This window comes from Lepidochelys kempii, chromosome 1 (genome assembly GCF_965140265.1).
Source record: "Lepidochelys kempii isolate rLepKem1 chromosome 1, rLepKem1.hap2, whole genome shotgun sequence".
In the NCBI taxonomy this organism is placed as follows: Eukaryota; Metazoa; Chordata; order Testudines; family Cheloniidae; genus Lepidochelys; species Lepidochelys kempii.
Window position 1 is genome coordinate 248,587,089 of NC_133256.1, and position 17,116 is coordinate 248,604,204.

At 40.5% G+C, this 17,116-nt stretch overlaps 1 protein-coding gene across 3 annotated transcripts in view; it reads right to left on the reverse strand.

Annotated features, from left to right (window-relative positions):
- Positions 1-7,989: 7,989 nt before the first annotated feature.
- The window catches only part of KIAA1549 (KIAA1549 ortholog), a 212,605-nt gene continuing 203,478 nt past the window's right edge, over positions 7,990-17,116 (reverse strand). For all 3 annotated transcript variants that reach the window (XM_073322875.1, XM_073322886.1, XM_073322866.1), the window contains one exon: positions 7,990-12,536. In XM_073322875.1, coding sequence (XP_073178976.1) covers positions 12,282-12,536 — 255 coding nt within the window. In that variant the 3' untranslated portion in view covers positions 7,990-12,281. The remainder of the gene's footprint in view (positions 12,537-17,116) is intronic.

Below are 17,116 nucleotides of genomic sequence, written 5' to 3' on the forward strand. Positions count from 1 at the left end.
GCTGGTGTAAATCTGCATAGTTTTATTGACCTCCAGTGGGGCTATACCAATATACCCCAGCTGTCCCAACCTTTAGTTTCGGCATTACAAATTAGCAAAGCCAACCAATCTCTTTTTCACAGTACAGAACATTAAGCCCAACTAATTTGTGTGCAAGCTTCATTTTCACCTGCGATAAACCTCACAACTCTTAAGCTAGTACATACTGTACGGGTGTTATCGGATTGTTTAAGATGTTTTAAGATGTTTGGTCCCCAAATGTCTAAGACAAAGCATGCTGAAATGAACACAGACTGACCAAGTGATCTATTAAACTGTGAAATAACCTCCCACAGATGACGATGGAAGTCCCAATGCTCAAATCATTTAGAACTTGACTAGTGCACTGCACAGAACCACCTTGCATTCGCAGGAAGATGGACTAAATGCCTTCCCCATCTCTAACCCATGTAATCCAGTCCTGGCCATTAGAACAGAGAAAAGGCAAAAAGGGTTGAATTTGGATGGTAAGACAAATAAACATAATTGAATAACCCCAGTGTGAATCTGATCATTGTTGGTCAAACCAGCAGACTTCTATTTGCTTTTGACGAGGGTAACAAAGATTCCCAATTCCAGGCATGAGATGTAGTGCCTATAAAGAGGGAGGGAATATCCAGTAGAGTTGCCATTAGCTTAAATAGAATGAGAGTTCTATGCACCCTAATAAGATGAATAGAGCAGCAGGAGGCTTGCAGCTGATCAGCTTTTCTAATACCACCAAGTGCCATTGAAATAAATGAGCATTAGTCGCAGCAAATGATTCTGGTGTAAATACATTAACTTGCTCTGAAATACAATAAATCCAACTACTGTATATCTGACTAGGGTTTTTCCTTATTCCTTAACTCAAGGCTAACCTGATTAGCACTTCATGCATGCCTCTTCATCTTTCTCGATACTGCTGTTCTGGTAATTACTCACACTACTCACTCACTGTTTCTATCAAGGGGCTGTTCTTTGGGGTTTTACTGAATAGGCTACACATTAATCAATTGCACTTTACAATGATTGCACTTTACAAGTTCACCACAGGGATGAAAGCTGGCAAAACACCAGAGCTTCCTGCCTGCATCTAATGTACAGAGTGAAGACAGAGATTAACTTCATAAGAAAAGATGGTCTGTACTGGGACTTGAAGAGCTGGGATTTTTTAAGCCAAAGAAGTTAATAGATTTCATTAAAGAAATATACTTAATTACTCCCATTATAACCAAGGACAGTAGCAGACATTCATGGGAAGCCACAACAATTATGCTCAGAACTATATGCTCAAGACCTCCTGTATTCTGTGATTCAGAGGTTTCAGCATCTGCCATAGAATTCACTCCTTGCTGCAGATGTGAACCGGTATCTAAATGTTCACTTTAAAAAGAATAAGTTTCCAGCCCTTATGTCACGCTGATAACCTTCCAAATGTGATTGAGCGTAAACAATGCAGTACTGTCTTCCTGAGTCTGCAAACAGCTTGAAACAATAGCCGTAGAACTGCCCCTTCATCTAAGTGGGATGTCAACTCTGAACCCTAAAGAGGTCAGTTTAATTGTTCACAATTAAGTATCAGCATTTCACTGCTGATCATTGTAAAAGAAACATCCAGCTAACTCATTTGTGTTGGATGCAATGGCAAATAATGGGGCAGAGGCTGCAAAATGTTGCTGGTAAGAATTCAACTTCTGCTTCAGAACCTAAAGTCATCTCTGAGGTTTGGTTGACATCTAAAAGTTAGGTCACCCTAGCTACGTCACACGGTGTCACATCCCCTGAGAGATGTAGTTAAGCCAACCTAAGCCCCAGTGTTGACAGCGCTGCAACATTTATAGCATAGACATACGGTGACTCAAAGAGGGAGGGAAAGAAGAGATGCATCCATACGTCACGAAAGCTAAAATGCTTCCAGAGTGCCAAAACTCAGTGTCCCCTTCGCTGTCCCACATTCTGAAAGCTCCAACTGTCCCCTCCTCAACTGTGGAAACCTCTAATTTCCCCCTCTGCCAACATCAGCTTACACAATTAGGTTTTTGCCATACAAATATCTGCAGCACGTTGAAAATTTAGGGGCAGTATAAACTAAAACAACAATACACTACACACTGTATTAGTTAGTCAGAAGCCTCCATTTCTATACTTACCAAAAGGTGCCACAGAAGCTTGAGTTTGCTACACTAGAGAACCCTAGAAACCAGGGACACTTGCAACATAATTTAGATCTAGTTGCCAGAGAATACATGGGCTTTTCACATGCTACTGCAATATGGTTCTTTTCAAAAATAGAATTATTTAAGCAGTCAGCCTGCGCATTTTGAAGTTAACCCTTTGGAAACAATGGATAGATTATATCAACACTCCTCAATGACTTTCTCTTTCTCTTTTCCTTTTTATTCTGGTCACCACTCTTGTTTCTCTCTCTCCCTTCTGATCTTGGTTTCCCTTTAACACTTCCATATTCACTACATAAGATTTGCACAGCACTTTAACCACATAAAAACTCTATAATTCCTAAGTATTGGTGATATATATATATATATATATATATTTATATTTTTAAGAGACAGAGATACGTCATCCTACCTTCAATCTTGTGTTCCCATCATAACTCTTTCCTTCTGCTTCTAGGCTCCATAACCACCTCACCCTCCAAACCCTTTGGTCATCTCCACATCTTGTAGTGTTTTTTGAAACTTCAAGGCTCTATACCCTTTTCTCCAGTTCTCTACCCCATAGGTGCATTCAGTGTTTGTTGTGACAATCCAAAAGTCCTGTGAAACTCCCCTCCTGGCTTCCTAGAGAAAAACATGCCATTTTAATCACTCCCTTTATCTTGCCATAAACTAATCTTTCTTCGCTGATGACTGCACTTTACATGACAGTTCTTTCCCCTCCACTGGCTTTTTTCCATAACATACTTCCATGTCAGAGGCACTTCCAAGTCTAAAATAAACCACATTGCCCACCACATTATTTGATTCTCAACCTTTGGTCCATGGACCATTGGTATTGTATGGAGAGTTGGTTGGTCACATAGTGCTGGCCTTTCCTAGTCTCTGAGGCTGACCAGACAACACGTGTGAAAAATCGGGACGGGGGTGAGGGGTATTAGGAGCCTATATAAGAAAAAGACCCAAAAATCTAGACTGTCCCTATAAAATCGGGACATCTGTTCACCCTGTAGTCTCTAGTTATTAGATCAAATTAGTAACAGCTAAACATTCAGCCAAATACTTTCTTAATATTACACTTCCACGTTACACAGGGATGTCAGGCAGTTATGAACGGGAAGTGGAGGTGGTCCACATGACGGTGAATGGGAACAGTGGAGTGCTTGAGGCACTCTCTCTCTGTCAAGTTGTGGTCCACACAAAGACATCGATTGAGAATCCCTGACTCGTAGGGTGTCACTAACGTAATATATTGTACCCAACAGTTCCCAGGATCTGTTAGGAAAATATTCTCTTCATCAGCATGCTCAGAATGCCCTAGCTCAAATCAATACCAAAGCTAGTAAATTTCATTTTCCTTTGTTAATGTTTGTAAGCTCTCTGAAGATATAAAGCACTTTATAAATGCTAAAGTGTTATTTTATTGCAGGCAGACACACAAAACATTGGCATTTGAGTCTTCCGGGGCTTTTCTCTACAGCTGGAAATTCGTAGTAGATTGAATGGTAAGAAATAAAGCTTTTAGTATGAAATAAGACTTACGTGTCTCTCACATCAGTAGCGCCTCCCTCTTCTGAATCCATTCTAGAAGAACTGACAGAATAGGCACTCAGCTACATTTTTGCCCCAGTATCTTCCTGATAATCAGGGATTATAATGTACTTATTTGCCCTACAAAAGTGAGCCATCACTAGAGTTTAGGGCCTGATTCTCTATTGCTCTGTGCCTTGTACAGTCATTTACACCAGTGAAAAGCAGATGTAAAACTCAACCACTCTGATCTGGTAGCATCTTAAACCCACTTGCACTGGTATAAATGACTACACTAGGTACAGAGCAATGGCAAACCAGGCACTTAGTTATTAGTCAGTGTTCACAGTAAGCTGACTGAGACATCACTAGGTCATGTAGTGACTCACCAGCACAGACAGGGTCCTCCTAACTCCCATACCTTCGTTCTAAGCAATAGGGACAAAATTTTCCCTCGGTGGTTTATAAAATTTACACCTAAATACACATTTAAGTAGCTAAACAGAGGTGGGTTTTCAGGGATCTTCAACCAGATCACTTATTTAGGTGCCTGACTGAAGAGACTTGCATTTGAAAATTTTGTTGCAGAGGACTGCAGTTTCATTGTACTGTGTTGGAATCTGCAGTGGTGCCCTATTCCCACCATCATCAAGGCTGTAATTCAAAATCAAGAACCAAATGGCAGAGACTCAAATGCTGTTCACTACATAACTCTCATTTGCTCAAAGCCCACTGAAGTCTTCTGTTGGATGAGGGCCATAGGGAAGGTACTTATGGCACTGGGACGGCCCCCAGTCTGAGCCAAAGAAGTTACATTACAAATACCATGCTGATTAGTTTGGAACCATTTGTCATAGTCATTAAGTTCTAATTGTTCTGCAATCAGCTGAAAATGCTGACTAATGGCGGTTACTACACATCAGCCCAAAGGGACCTACTACATTATTCACTGTATCACCTCACTTCCCCCCCTTTCTTACTTACCGAAGTTCATGCATATGGTATCAACTAACAGAGCTAATCAGCAGAGATTCATCTTCTCTGACAGGGTAGTGTAATTAAAACATCTGTTATATTAAGTGTATAAGAGTAAAAACTTAAGGGTAAGGTAATAGATTTGTTAGTCTCTAAGGTGCCACAAGTACTCCTTTTCTTTTTGCGAATACAGACTAACACGGCTGCTACTCTATAACCTTTTAATATTCAGTTGATTCTCCAATGCTCTAGTAAGTGCAATATTTCAAGTTGTTAGCCTTACCACTCAGGCTGCCATTCTGTCATATCTCAAAAGCTGAGCAGGCCTGAGCCTGAGCAATGCTAAGGATGAGAGATATTCAGGGGCAAATAGAAGTGGGATTTTCTAATGTGCTCTGCACACTAGCCTCAACTCTGTTCCCATTGAAGTCAATATTAAAACTCCCACTGGCTTCAGTGCTGAATGCTTCCGAAATCCCACCTCAGAATGCAGCAGGAAGTGGTAATGGTGATTTCAGGAAGTGGTGTTCTTCTCTCCCCACCTATTCTGAACCAACACCTTTGAGTAGCGTTAGGAGGCACTGTGTTGCTGGAGATGCTCTCTTTCTGAAGGGACAAATATCCTTCAACACTTGTGGTCACTAAAAATCCTGCTACACTTTTCACCAGAGCAAGATGATTGGCACCAGCATCCTGGCTAAATTCCAATTAGGTGAAACTCCCCTGTAGTTTGTACTGAATAGGGGATTCTTCACTTTGTATCCTGAACGGTTGCAATGTGTTGTGTAAAGGTTCCCACCTTCAACAGCAGAAGTGGAAATGTTGCAATGAGTACAGAACTTATCACTGTTTGTAAATGGGTTTAAGAATGTCACGACACTTGGGAACTTTTGATAAAATGTGCTCTATAAATATCTGTTACCAACTTATCTGGTATCACTTTAATCAGGGTCACACAGTTTAACCCCTCCTATACCAATCAATCCATAAGTTTGTTTGCTATTCCACTATTTTAAGTGCCAGAATCATTCATAGCTGATAACCCTTTAATTGGTTTAATGTTTGACAATAAAGCTACATCTTTTAAACTGCCACAGATGGTGGTTTAATTCACAACTCCATCTGCTGTTTTCCTGTTGCCAATGCTCAATAATTTCCCGCTTTATTACTATTTCAATGTTTTCTTTTAACTACAGAACCACATTTCATCCAGGTCTGTCTTTTAAATCCAGAACAAGGTTAATGTATTGCTGTATATAATGATACTTTGTTTTGTATACCAGTAGAAGGAAAAGCAAGGTCGCAGTCTATGGTAAATCTAGCTATTGCTCTCAAATTACACACATCACAGGACACTAAAAAATAAACAGCCTGACAGAGAAGCCAATTCCGTCTTTGCCTCAGAAATGACAGGAAAAACCTTAAGGAAATGGCCAGTGGAACATGACACAGGAGTGCCACAAGTATAGCTCCACAGGAAACCTGACAACTCTCAGTCCTCAGTCTCTTTTCCATCCTCTCTTGATTCTCATTTCACTGAAACTTTGCTAAGTAACTACCAACAGGCTAAAATAACACAAAACCAAAAAAAAACCCACATTACATTTTCATAGCGGTTTAGCATACATAAGCTGAAGAAAACCTTCACTTCATCCATTCAAACATACTGATCAAGGCAATAGGGAGGAGTAGTCTGAACATAAACCTCCAGTTATGGGGCAAGAACTACTGAAAACTAAATAGGGTTAGCCATTCCAAGAGAAATATTTGTTTTAAATGCGAAATAAGGCATCAGTAAACAACACACAAAACCAAAACTAAATACTGCAGCCCTGAAAGCTACATAGGCAGAGACCTTTAGTGTGCTGTTCTAGAGTAAGTGCCCTAAAGTCACTTTTCTGTCCGTTGGCCTTCAACAGAACTCTCAATTGAGCTTCTGTTCTGGGGAGTGACTCTTTAAAAAGGCATTGTTGGGTTCCATGTTTCCTGTTCTTCAGTCAATTCCACATACCTGTAAACTCACCCTGGGATCTGAAAGTCAGACTGGATGTTCTCTGGCTAGCACATCATGTGCCAGCAATGTACATTGCCATGTACATTGGTCAAACTGGACAGTCTCTACGTAAAAGAATAAATGGACACAAATCAGACGTCAAGAATTATAACATTCAAAAACCAGTTGGAGAACACTTCAATCTTAGGTCGATTACAGACCTAAAAGTTGCAATTCTTCAATAAAAAAACTTCAAAAAAAGACTCCAACGAGAGACTGCTGAATTGGAATTAATTTGCAAACTGGATACAATTAACTTAGGCTTGAATAAAGACTGGGAGTGGATGTGTCATTACACAAACTAAAACTATTTCCCCATGTTTATTTCCCCCCCCTCCCCACACTGTTCCTCAGACGTTCTTGTCAACTGCTGGAAATGGCCCACCTTGATTATCACTACAAAAGGTCCCTCCCCCACCCCCCCGCTCTCCTGCTGGTAATAGCTCACCTTAAGTGATCACTCTCGTTACAGTATGTATGGTAATACCCATTGTTTCATGTTCTCTATGTATATAAATCTCCCCACTGTATTTTCCACTGCATGCATCCGATGAAGTGAGCTGTAGCTCACGAAAGCTTATGCTCAAATAAATTGGTTAGTCTCTAAGGTGCCACAAGTCCTCCTTTTCTTTTTGCGAATACAGACTAACACGGCTGCTACTCTGAAACAAAAGATCTTTGGGCCAAATTTAGCCCTCATTCACATCTCTGCAACACAATGGTTTTCAGAGGAGTTGCACTGGTGTACGGGGGTAGAAAAATGGATCAACTACTGGAACTCAAGCCTGATCTACACTTAACAATTAGATCAACCTAGCTATGTCGCTACGGGCTCTGGAAAATGTTGTGCCCTATGCAATGCAGTTAGGTCACCCGAACTCCCGGTGTAGATGGAGTTCTTCTGTTGACCTGGATACTGCCTCTTAGAGAAGCAGATTAAATACATCGATTGAAAAACCTTTTCTGTTTGTAGCATAGCTATACTCAATGATTCTGTTGACATGTGAGCAGCAGCAGAATCCAGTTCACTCTACCAGAGCTTACCACTCTACGGAGTTACAAGGAGTAAAAAGACAGGTTTCAGAGTAACAGCCGTGTTAGTCTGTATTCGCAAAAAGAAAAGGAGTACTTGTGGCACCTTAGAGACTAACCAATTTATTAGAGCATAAGCTTTCGTGAGCTATGAGCTGTAGCTCACGAAAGCTTATGCTCTAATAAATTGGTTAGTCTCTAAGGTGCCACAAGTACTCCTTTTCTTTTTAAGGAGTAAAAAGTAACACAAAAATAAAACACACCCTTACTTCTGACACTAGAGCAAGATCTGACTGAATGTACATGAGGAGCAGATTTGCTGAGCATGAATTTTTACAGTCTTTTTTCTGACATGAACTGCACTTCAAAGAATGTTGTGCATGCACAGGGGAGACCAGGCACCCAGCAGCCAAGTCCTCTCCATGCTTCCGAACCATAGAACGGCTTTGAAAACTGTCCTTTCTAAATTTAGGTTTCCCCTTTCTTCCTTAAGCTTTAATCTCTAGCCACATTGGAACATGTGAATATCAAGAGGCTGGTGATCGTGATGTACAGAATTTCCTTTTCCTCTTTACATTTTGTATAAAAAGTACCAGAAATAGGCAAAAGATGCCCAAGACACAGAGGTGGCAAGACTTTCAAAAATGGGAGCCTAAATTTATGCTCCTCTGTCCATACTTAGACACCTAAATAAGTGTGGACATAGGAGCACAACTTCTGGGGCTTAATTTCAGAAGTCTTGGTCTGAATGTAGAAGTAAAAAGTGAGCACCTTGGGTGAAGCTGCCACACTCCAAACACTGGATATGAATCCTTGCTGCGAACTGTCCTGACACTGGAGCAAGAGGACTGGTCTTTGAAATATCTCCTCTCCCCTGAAGTCCAGATTTTGAACACTTTCTGCTATGAAGCCTATCTGTCCACCAACGTTCCCTTTTCTGAATCACACGCTCACAGAAGCTATGCAGTGTTTCCTAAGCAAAACTATCCTTGAAACTATCACTGGACTATTAGTATAATCTCCTTGTGAATTATGTTGTATCATAGGGAGGCATGGGAAACGCATGACAACCTCCATGCGATCAATTACGGAAAGCGTAGGTCTAAAATATTCTGGTTAGTTCCAACAACTAAGTATCAAACAGGCTAGAGGTCAGCACTTTTGACAAAAAAAAAATCTAGCTTTCATTTTGCCAGTTTTTCTTTCTTTCACCTGTATATTCCAAATTGACCACTGACTATACACATAATAATTCTTGGAAAATTGTGAAGGGTTATGAGAGCATGTAGGCTTCTACAAAATAGAACAGTGTAAGCATGGAATTAAAATGTAAGTATTCGTAACACTGCTTCTTCTGCATGTACATACTAGCCACGTGATCAATGGGATTGATGAGATTCATTAACATATGCTTTATATTTTACCCTTTGTTCGTCCACAAAGCTGTAACACAACAGTACAATAAAAAGGACAATTGACAAAACCAGACACCTAGTTGGCCTAGGTAACCAATCTCCCTCATCTTGAAACTCACTCTGTTTTCCTTCTCAGGTTTCCTTTTTAAAGGTGACTAAAAACATTACAATTGGTTGGTAAACGTGTACGTGATTAGTACTGGATCATTTGCCTAGATTCTAAAGAGGAAATACACATCTTGGCCCATCTGTTTCAGACAGTGCTCTTTTCTTGCACCACATGAGCCACCTAAATCTTCAATAATTCAGCAGTTGCAGGAAGTCTGTACACAACCCCTTTGTGTTACGGCCATTCTTTTGAGTGAAGCATTGGACATCTTCCATGGAGGGTTTTAAATGGCATTGGGAGACAGAGGACCATATATAGATGGTGAATAGCAAATAAGGTCTCTAGCAGGTCTGAGAGCGGTACTCGGGCACAAACCTGTTACATGTGTTTTCCATTGTACTTCTCTATGAACACTTCAGGTCTTAAAGAGGGACTTTCATACTAGAGAAAGCTTAACAGACTAACTTAAATCTTTCACCTTTCTCAAGTTGTTCACAGTGTTTAAACTGGGAAGAAAAAGTGCTTGTTCCCCCATCCCTACAAGTGATGATTTACTCCAACGTTCTCTCCACATGCTGCAGTGAGGGTATGGCATAAATCACCTATCCTCCCATCCATTTCAGAGCTATTCTTCCATAATTCTTACTTATGTTTGCTAGTTACAGTATTTGCATTTAATAAAGATTTTACACCCAACAGCCCATTTTCTCCTGGAGTGAACTCAGAACACTATATTAATGATTGCACAATGTACCAATGATCATGTATTAATAGCACAATGTATTAATGATACCATAAGCAGAGTGATGTCGAAAGCACAGTAATCAGACTTCACTTCAGGTTCTAGAAGGAGAATCTGGGCTGTGAAGGACGGAATTTTTAATGAAACACCCAATAAACAGTTTTCAGTAATGTCAAAACATACAAATACTGACCCAAGTACATTTCTCACCCTGCTAATGCTCTTGTTTTTCAAATTTGCTTCAGTGTGAAAGTCTCTCTTTAAAGCATCCTTAGGGTTTGCTTTTACAAACCATTGTATGAAACCAGTGTTTCATCCATTATGTTTGTACCAGGGATGACATGTTATACACTAAGTCAATAGGTAAATCTTGAAGAATGTCATATTAAAATATTTAAAAAAATATAAAAATTCAGTGACCTGATGGCTCCGCTGGTCATAACCATACAGGCATCAGGATTAAATTCAATCTGGGCTCATGAAGGCTTGGAGCACTGGCTGGGGGATTGATTATAAACCTCAGAATTTCACTTAGACTGCATGTGCATAGCCTCATAGTTACCCTACCATACCAATGCTATCTATGCATACTATACCAATGCTGATTCAAGTATCAACCAAGTAAGGTACCTATATGAGGCAGATTCAGACATACCCCAAAGCCACCTGCTTGATGACCCCTTTTGTGGACCATAGTTCAGACCATTCATTACTACCCTTTGGTTCTGTTTGAAAATCCCAACTCCTAGTATCAAATAGTCAAGAACATCACTGTCTCAGTGAGAGACTCCTAAGCCTCCTGACCAATATTAACTTACACTTTCTCTATGCCACCATTTTAGATTTAATTTGATGTAAGTTAAAAATAAAAATACTCCAACAAACCAAAATTTACTCAGAATTTTCACTTGTATTATGCAGGTTACAATTGTGCAATGGCCAAATATTAGTAAACTCATAGCTAATTGTAAATTAAACTCTGGAAAAATAATGACAGACACTCCAAGACATGTACCATCATTACTGTGCCCCTTCATCCATGGGGACAGTAGGAACAGATAGAAATAAAATAACGGTCTCAAACAACAAATCTAAGCTTATGTTAATATTCTAAATGTCTTTGCCCCAAGTTTTATCTTTTGTAAGATTCAGTTTCACTAGATATGACTGAGATCCCAACGTAAGCTGTGGTTTATGGTAAATGTATACCTAGTGCTGGTGATCCTGCCCAGGCTGGCTTGCTTTCTGGCCACACAGCAAACTACAGATTAGTATATTTTATCCCTCGTCTTGTGAAAGCATATAGTATGAGAGTATTTATGTTTAGAAAACAAACGTACATACTTATGCTCCAAAATTCAACTGTGACTAAGAATTCTCAACTAGATTTCAATGTATTTTTAACAAAATAAATATCCAGCCTTTTCTTTTTGGACATTTTGCTTTTCCACTCTGAATGAGTTTCCGGATATATTCTTGGATTTAAAAAGGCCATGGTTTTACTTTGCAAACATGAAGATGAAGGGACACTTGAAGCTTCAGCACCAGAAAAAAACGAGGAGGAGTGCAGAGAGTAGCTCCATTTGAAAACACAGAGCTCTAACAATTATTGTTCTGGTTTGTTACAAGTAGCTCAGAAATCCTTTTTCCCCCCCCTAAGTAGTCTTACTGTTATTGTCATTAAGGTGATTTCCCGTTCTGGATCACACCTTCAATGTCTCCGATCCTATATAGTTTGTAATCCCGCAAAGCAGCAACACGAGCCACTTCACTAAAAACACTGGAGAGGTTAGAATTCTTGTAATCTCTCATCAAATGTTAATTCAGTCCATCTTGCTGGTAACAGGAAAGCTTTGCCTTCTTCTTTAAGCAAGGTGTCTCACCGTCTACTATTCTTGGTGGGGGTTTTGTGTGCGCGTGTGTGTTTTTTTAGGGTTAGCTTTTGACCTAAAGTTTTATTTTGTTCATTAGATCAAACCAAAGAGGGGCACAGTAATGCTAACAGATTAAGCAGGACAGCCAGCTCTGACAATACCACTTTGGCCTCCCTCTCCTTGCCTCCACACAAATCTCTCTCTTTCTCCTTCTGTTGCTGCTCTTTTCTGAAGTGTAATCTCTGGCGCTGTGGAAGTTTACTCTGATGACAGAAGAAAAACGTTGCTGATTTCCTTTGAGTCTTGCTTCCATAGGAAGCAGATACCTGGCAGATTTGCAAGAGCATGACAAATCAGCTGTGAAAGTTCTGAACTGTTGTCTGTTTCTGTGAGAGTCGCAGGAGCTCCTCTCTAATTGCTTTTATGAGAGATGCCGAGGAGTGACCAGTTTGGAGGTCCTCATTGGAACTGGTGGTGTAGCAGAGCCCCTGTCCCTGAAGGCTGCTGTGTGGAAGATGAGCAGGTGGTGCTGAAGGCTGTCTGGCCGAAGTCCTCTGCATCTGGAATACTGGTGAGGAAGAATATTCTTGATGTCCATACATGTGTGTCTGCAAAATGAAAAAAAAAAAAGTGATTGTTCCTCCTATTCAAAATAAGATGAGCTTGAGAAAGGAGAAGAAAGAAGAAAGACAAAAGGCAGAGGAGAGAGAGAAAAAGCAGCATGGAGATATGTCTAACCCCTGCTAGTTCCCTACTGCGTGAAAGGGTGATTGTGCTTGTGAGGCACAAAACAAATAAGTTGCTGGCTTGTCCTAAGTTCAGGAATTCTCATTTTCTCTTCTAAGGTTTACAAAAATTTGGCCATTCTCTAATGTCTGATGTATAAATACAGAAAAAGATGGGAGAAAGTCACGAAGGACTGTCTTGTGGATAAGGCACTGGACTGGACTTGGTTTAATTCCTCACTCTGCTATCAACTTCCTGTTGGCCCTTGGGCAAGTCACTTAATCTCTCTGTGCTTCAGTTCCCCATATCTGTAAAACGGGGATACTAGTACTTCCCTTTTCCTACTCATTTCTGTCTTGTCTATTCAGACTGTGCAATCTCCAGGGCAGGAACTGTCACTATGTGTTTGGACTGTGCTGAGACCAACAGGGTCCCATTTAGTAAAAGTAGAACTAGAAGAAAGACTCAGCAAGAAAAATTTCATTTTTCCACTCTCTAGAGTTGTTTGAGCTACACAGTTTCAGAAACATTGCCTTGGTGTAGGCCCAATTGTCCCAAATTAACAAGGAATACACCCAGTTTTTGTTCTCTAGTGCTATTTGCTTAAGAAACAAAAGAGGGTCTTAGTTTAAGTGGGGAAGGAAAAGAGGGGACCCTAGTGAAGAAAACCGTATTCATTAAGCAAAACAATAAATTCTCTGTAGTCTCTTTTAATGGCTCTCAAACTGTGAATGGAGAAATCTGGCAAAGCAGTTGAAACTAGTAATGGACGACAGACAACTAAAGAATAGGCTTGGGATTTTTGTTAAAATGACAATCTTGAAATCACAGTCATCCTCATAATATGTAGGATGCTATCTTGCACAGCTCATGTATAGTGCAGCTGGGTTTTTTTGGGGAAAGGAGCTTTGATAGGAAAATGAAAGGATTTATGCTGGATAAAGTAGGACTTTTTTCTGTTATAAGTGGTATCCCATCTTGCTTGTGAGAAAGAAACAATTCCAGTTATTGGAAATAAATTAATTGCTGCTTTGATTTTTCAAAATAGAGGCATCCCGGCCAAATGCACTAAAATAATTCTTACCTGCAGTCTTTGGTTAGCAGACTTGACAGGTAGTCTAATTCTATATTAAAGAGGGACAGGTTCTATGGTCCCAATTGAAAAAAGCAAACAAACTCCATTTGACACTGAGGTTTTACCAGCAAATTAAGCTATTTTCAGAGTACATTAACATTAGAAGTCACTGTACGATTCAGCTTCTTATCTAGTAAAAAACAGTCAGTCAATAGTATACTGCAAGAATGGTTTCTTGGTGGAAGTAAAAGAGAATGTTTGCTGACTGTGGTTGTTGATTATTTTGGTTTTAAAGTTGCCTAGATGTTTTTTAATATCTTATTAAAAGCACAAGTGGCTACTGTTGGGCTCTAAACAAGTCTGAGGCTATAAAAACGGAGACACACTAGCTCACAATGCCACCAATAAAATGGATTATGACAACCAGTTGAAGATGATCTACCAGTAAAAAGGCACAAGGATTTGTACAAGTAGTTTTAGTCTATTATTTTTTCCTTTTCTTATCAAAACAAAGATGTTTTCTACCGTGCAGATAAGTATCAAAGTAACATGTACTGCTGTTAAGTGTTTACCCTACTTCACTGATGCTTTCTCAGGAGAATTCTTTCCTCCTTCATAATGCGCTCTATTTTGACACAGAAAGAGTACCAGTGATGGCTGTATTTTACTATTTCCTAAAAGAAATATAACAACCTGTTCTGGCTATCCAAATCCCTCTGAAACCAATGGAAAGCTTCCCACTGACTTCAAAGGAGTCTGTATCAAGCCTTCTTGGATTAGCTTAGTGGAAAAGTAGGATGAAGTGTAGTGACCTGCTTGCTGATTTTCTGTCAGGAAGCAAGACTGAAGACTCATATCTTAGCATATTCCAGAGAATATCTTCGAGAGTAAAGACTGTGGAAAGCAGAGGTACGAATACTGTAAGGTAACAGAATCCATCACAGGAACACGAAAGAATCAGAACCCACCTGTGTCAACCAGGGAAGAAAATATTCTAGTTCTAACCTTCCTAACTGTGGAGGATAATGTCAGAAATGTGTGTTCATATGAGAGAGACAGAGTGAGCGAGCGAGAGAGCAGGAAGAATGTTGGTGAAAAGGTCCCAAGCATCCAGGAAACATGACACCTGAGGAACGTAATTGTAACAAAGAAAACTTTTAAAGATGTCATCTTTCCAAAGAGGAGAATTGCAAAGATCTGAACTAGCGAAAGAAATCAGTCTGTGAAGATACAATAGAAAAAAACTTCCTTTCTGTTACAGGAAACTGTCAGATTAGGGCACGGATTTAGCATTTTTTTCTCTTTTTCCATTTAATTACACTTAGTAAGAAGGCGGGAAAGAACAACTGCCCCACTGGAGAGGCACACTAGGCATTCACGTGGGCTCTGTGACAAGCAACAGAACCGATGTTCTGTAGGGTGTGACAAAGTTCCTCCTCTGCCTTGGTGGATCCTGCGCTTATTGGCAGATTTTCTCGCCTCAGAGGTTCACGTCAGCCCTCAGTTTGACCACTTTCATGGCTCAAATCTGCCGTTCACTCAGTTAGCCTCATCACTGGCCAGCGTGGGGAAAGGAAGAAGAACAATCCCTGCAGTCTCTGATGATTCACCTAGTGGATCGGGGAACAGGCCAGAGACCTTCCCCTCTGGTGGAACCCACAGTCCAGTTCAACTCCTCCAGTATCGAGTAGGGAGTTGGAGGGATGAGGAGAACCCAGGCCCGCCCTCTACTCTGGGTTCCAGCCCAGGGCCCTGTGGATTACAGCTGTCTACAGTGGCTCCTGTAACACCTGTGTGACAGCTACAACTCCCTGGGCTACTTCCCCATGGCCTGTTCCCAACACCTTCTTTATTCTCATCACAGGACCTTCCTCCTAATGCCAGATAGTGTTATCCTCCGTCCTCCAGCAGCACGCCCTCTCACTCTCAGGTCCTTGTGCCTCTTGCTCCCAACTCCTTGCACACACCACAAACTGAAGTGAGCTTCTTTTTAAAACCCAGGTGCCTTGATTAGCCTGCCTTAATTGATTCTAGCAGCTTCTTGATTGGCTGCAGGTGTTCTGATCATCCTGTCTGCCTTAATTGTTTCCAGAAAGTTCCTGATTGTTCTGGAACCTTCCCTGTTACCTTACCCAGGCAAAAGGGACCTACTTAACCTGGGGCTAATATATCTGCCTTCTATCACTCTCCTGTAGCCATCTGGCCCAATCCTGTCACAAGGGTTTTAGTCAATGTTTTAATCTGCACAATTTTTTTTTTTTAGCAAACTGAGAAAACCTCATAAGCATCTGCATACAAACTGTAGCAGTCAGAAAGGAAAAAGAGCAGGGAACATAATTAAAATGTTACCACAGTTGACTAAAGAAAAGGATGTTTGCTGAAACCACATTAGAGCGACACGTGCCTATTTGAAATGGTAACAAGAGCTGCTAACTGAAAATAAGGGCAATAAAATCCTTTTAAATGGGTCCAGAAGCTTTGAAATGCTCGCTAACCACTCAGACAACTGATGGGAGAAAATCAAGAGACTGTCTATCAAGGAAAAAATTATTTAATGAAATGTCTGACAATATAGAGATAACATTGGAAGAGTGTATATGACAGGTATGGATGTCTGAAACAAACAACTGTTTACTTAGCATCTTGCAAAATGGGGCTCTGATCCTGACTGGAGTCTGAGCAATTCTGTAATACAAGTAATAAAATAATAAAGATATAATGGTCCATAAGCACTTGAGAAAAAAGCCCTGAAGACCGATAAAACTAAAGTCACTTGAGCTGCCTGGGGAAAGGGCTGAAGGACAAATTATGAGAGCTGTCAAACCAACATGGACCCTGAGATACCACTGGAAGAGGCATGGAACAGAGCCTGTAAGATCTCTCCGCTGAGTGCCGGTCCAGGTGTAAACGAGCATTCGGATGCTTACCTTGACCAGAATGGAATGAGTTACTTGGATACCACATTCCTAAGCATGGAAAAGGGGTACAGATATCTAGCTACATTAGACAAAAAGACCATTTTGGCCTTGTTAGCTATGTTTTGCATAGCATGAAGAGAGTCATATTTACATCCTGTCTGATTTTCAGAGGTGTTGAGCGCTCACAATTCCAACTGAAGTTAATAGGAAGTGCTCTGCATCTTTGAGAATCAGACCCCAATCCTGCTTAATTTTGTTTTTGTTGAGCCTCTCAATATTTTTATTAAATACATCTATTTTAAGACAACATGGAATATGGATCGTGGTGATTGCTAGTGGGGACAAATGCTGGTGGAAGTACACAAAGGGAGGAAATTCTCTTCCTCAGGGAGGGGACGAATTTGAACAGAGGTGACAACTTGAGAGTGGGGCGGACAGCCAGAGCATAAAGGGGTTATCTCCAAAAGGG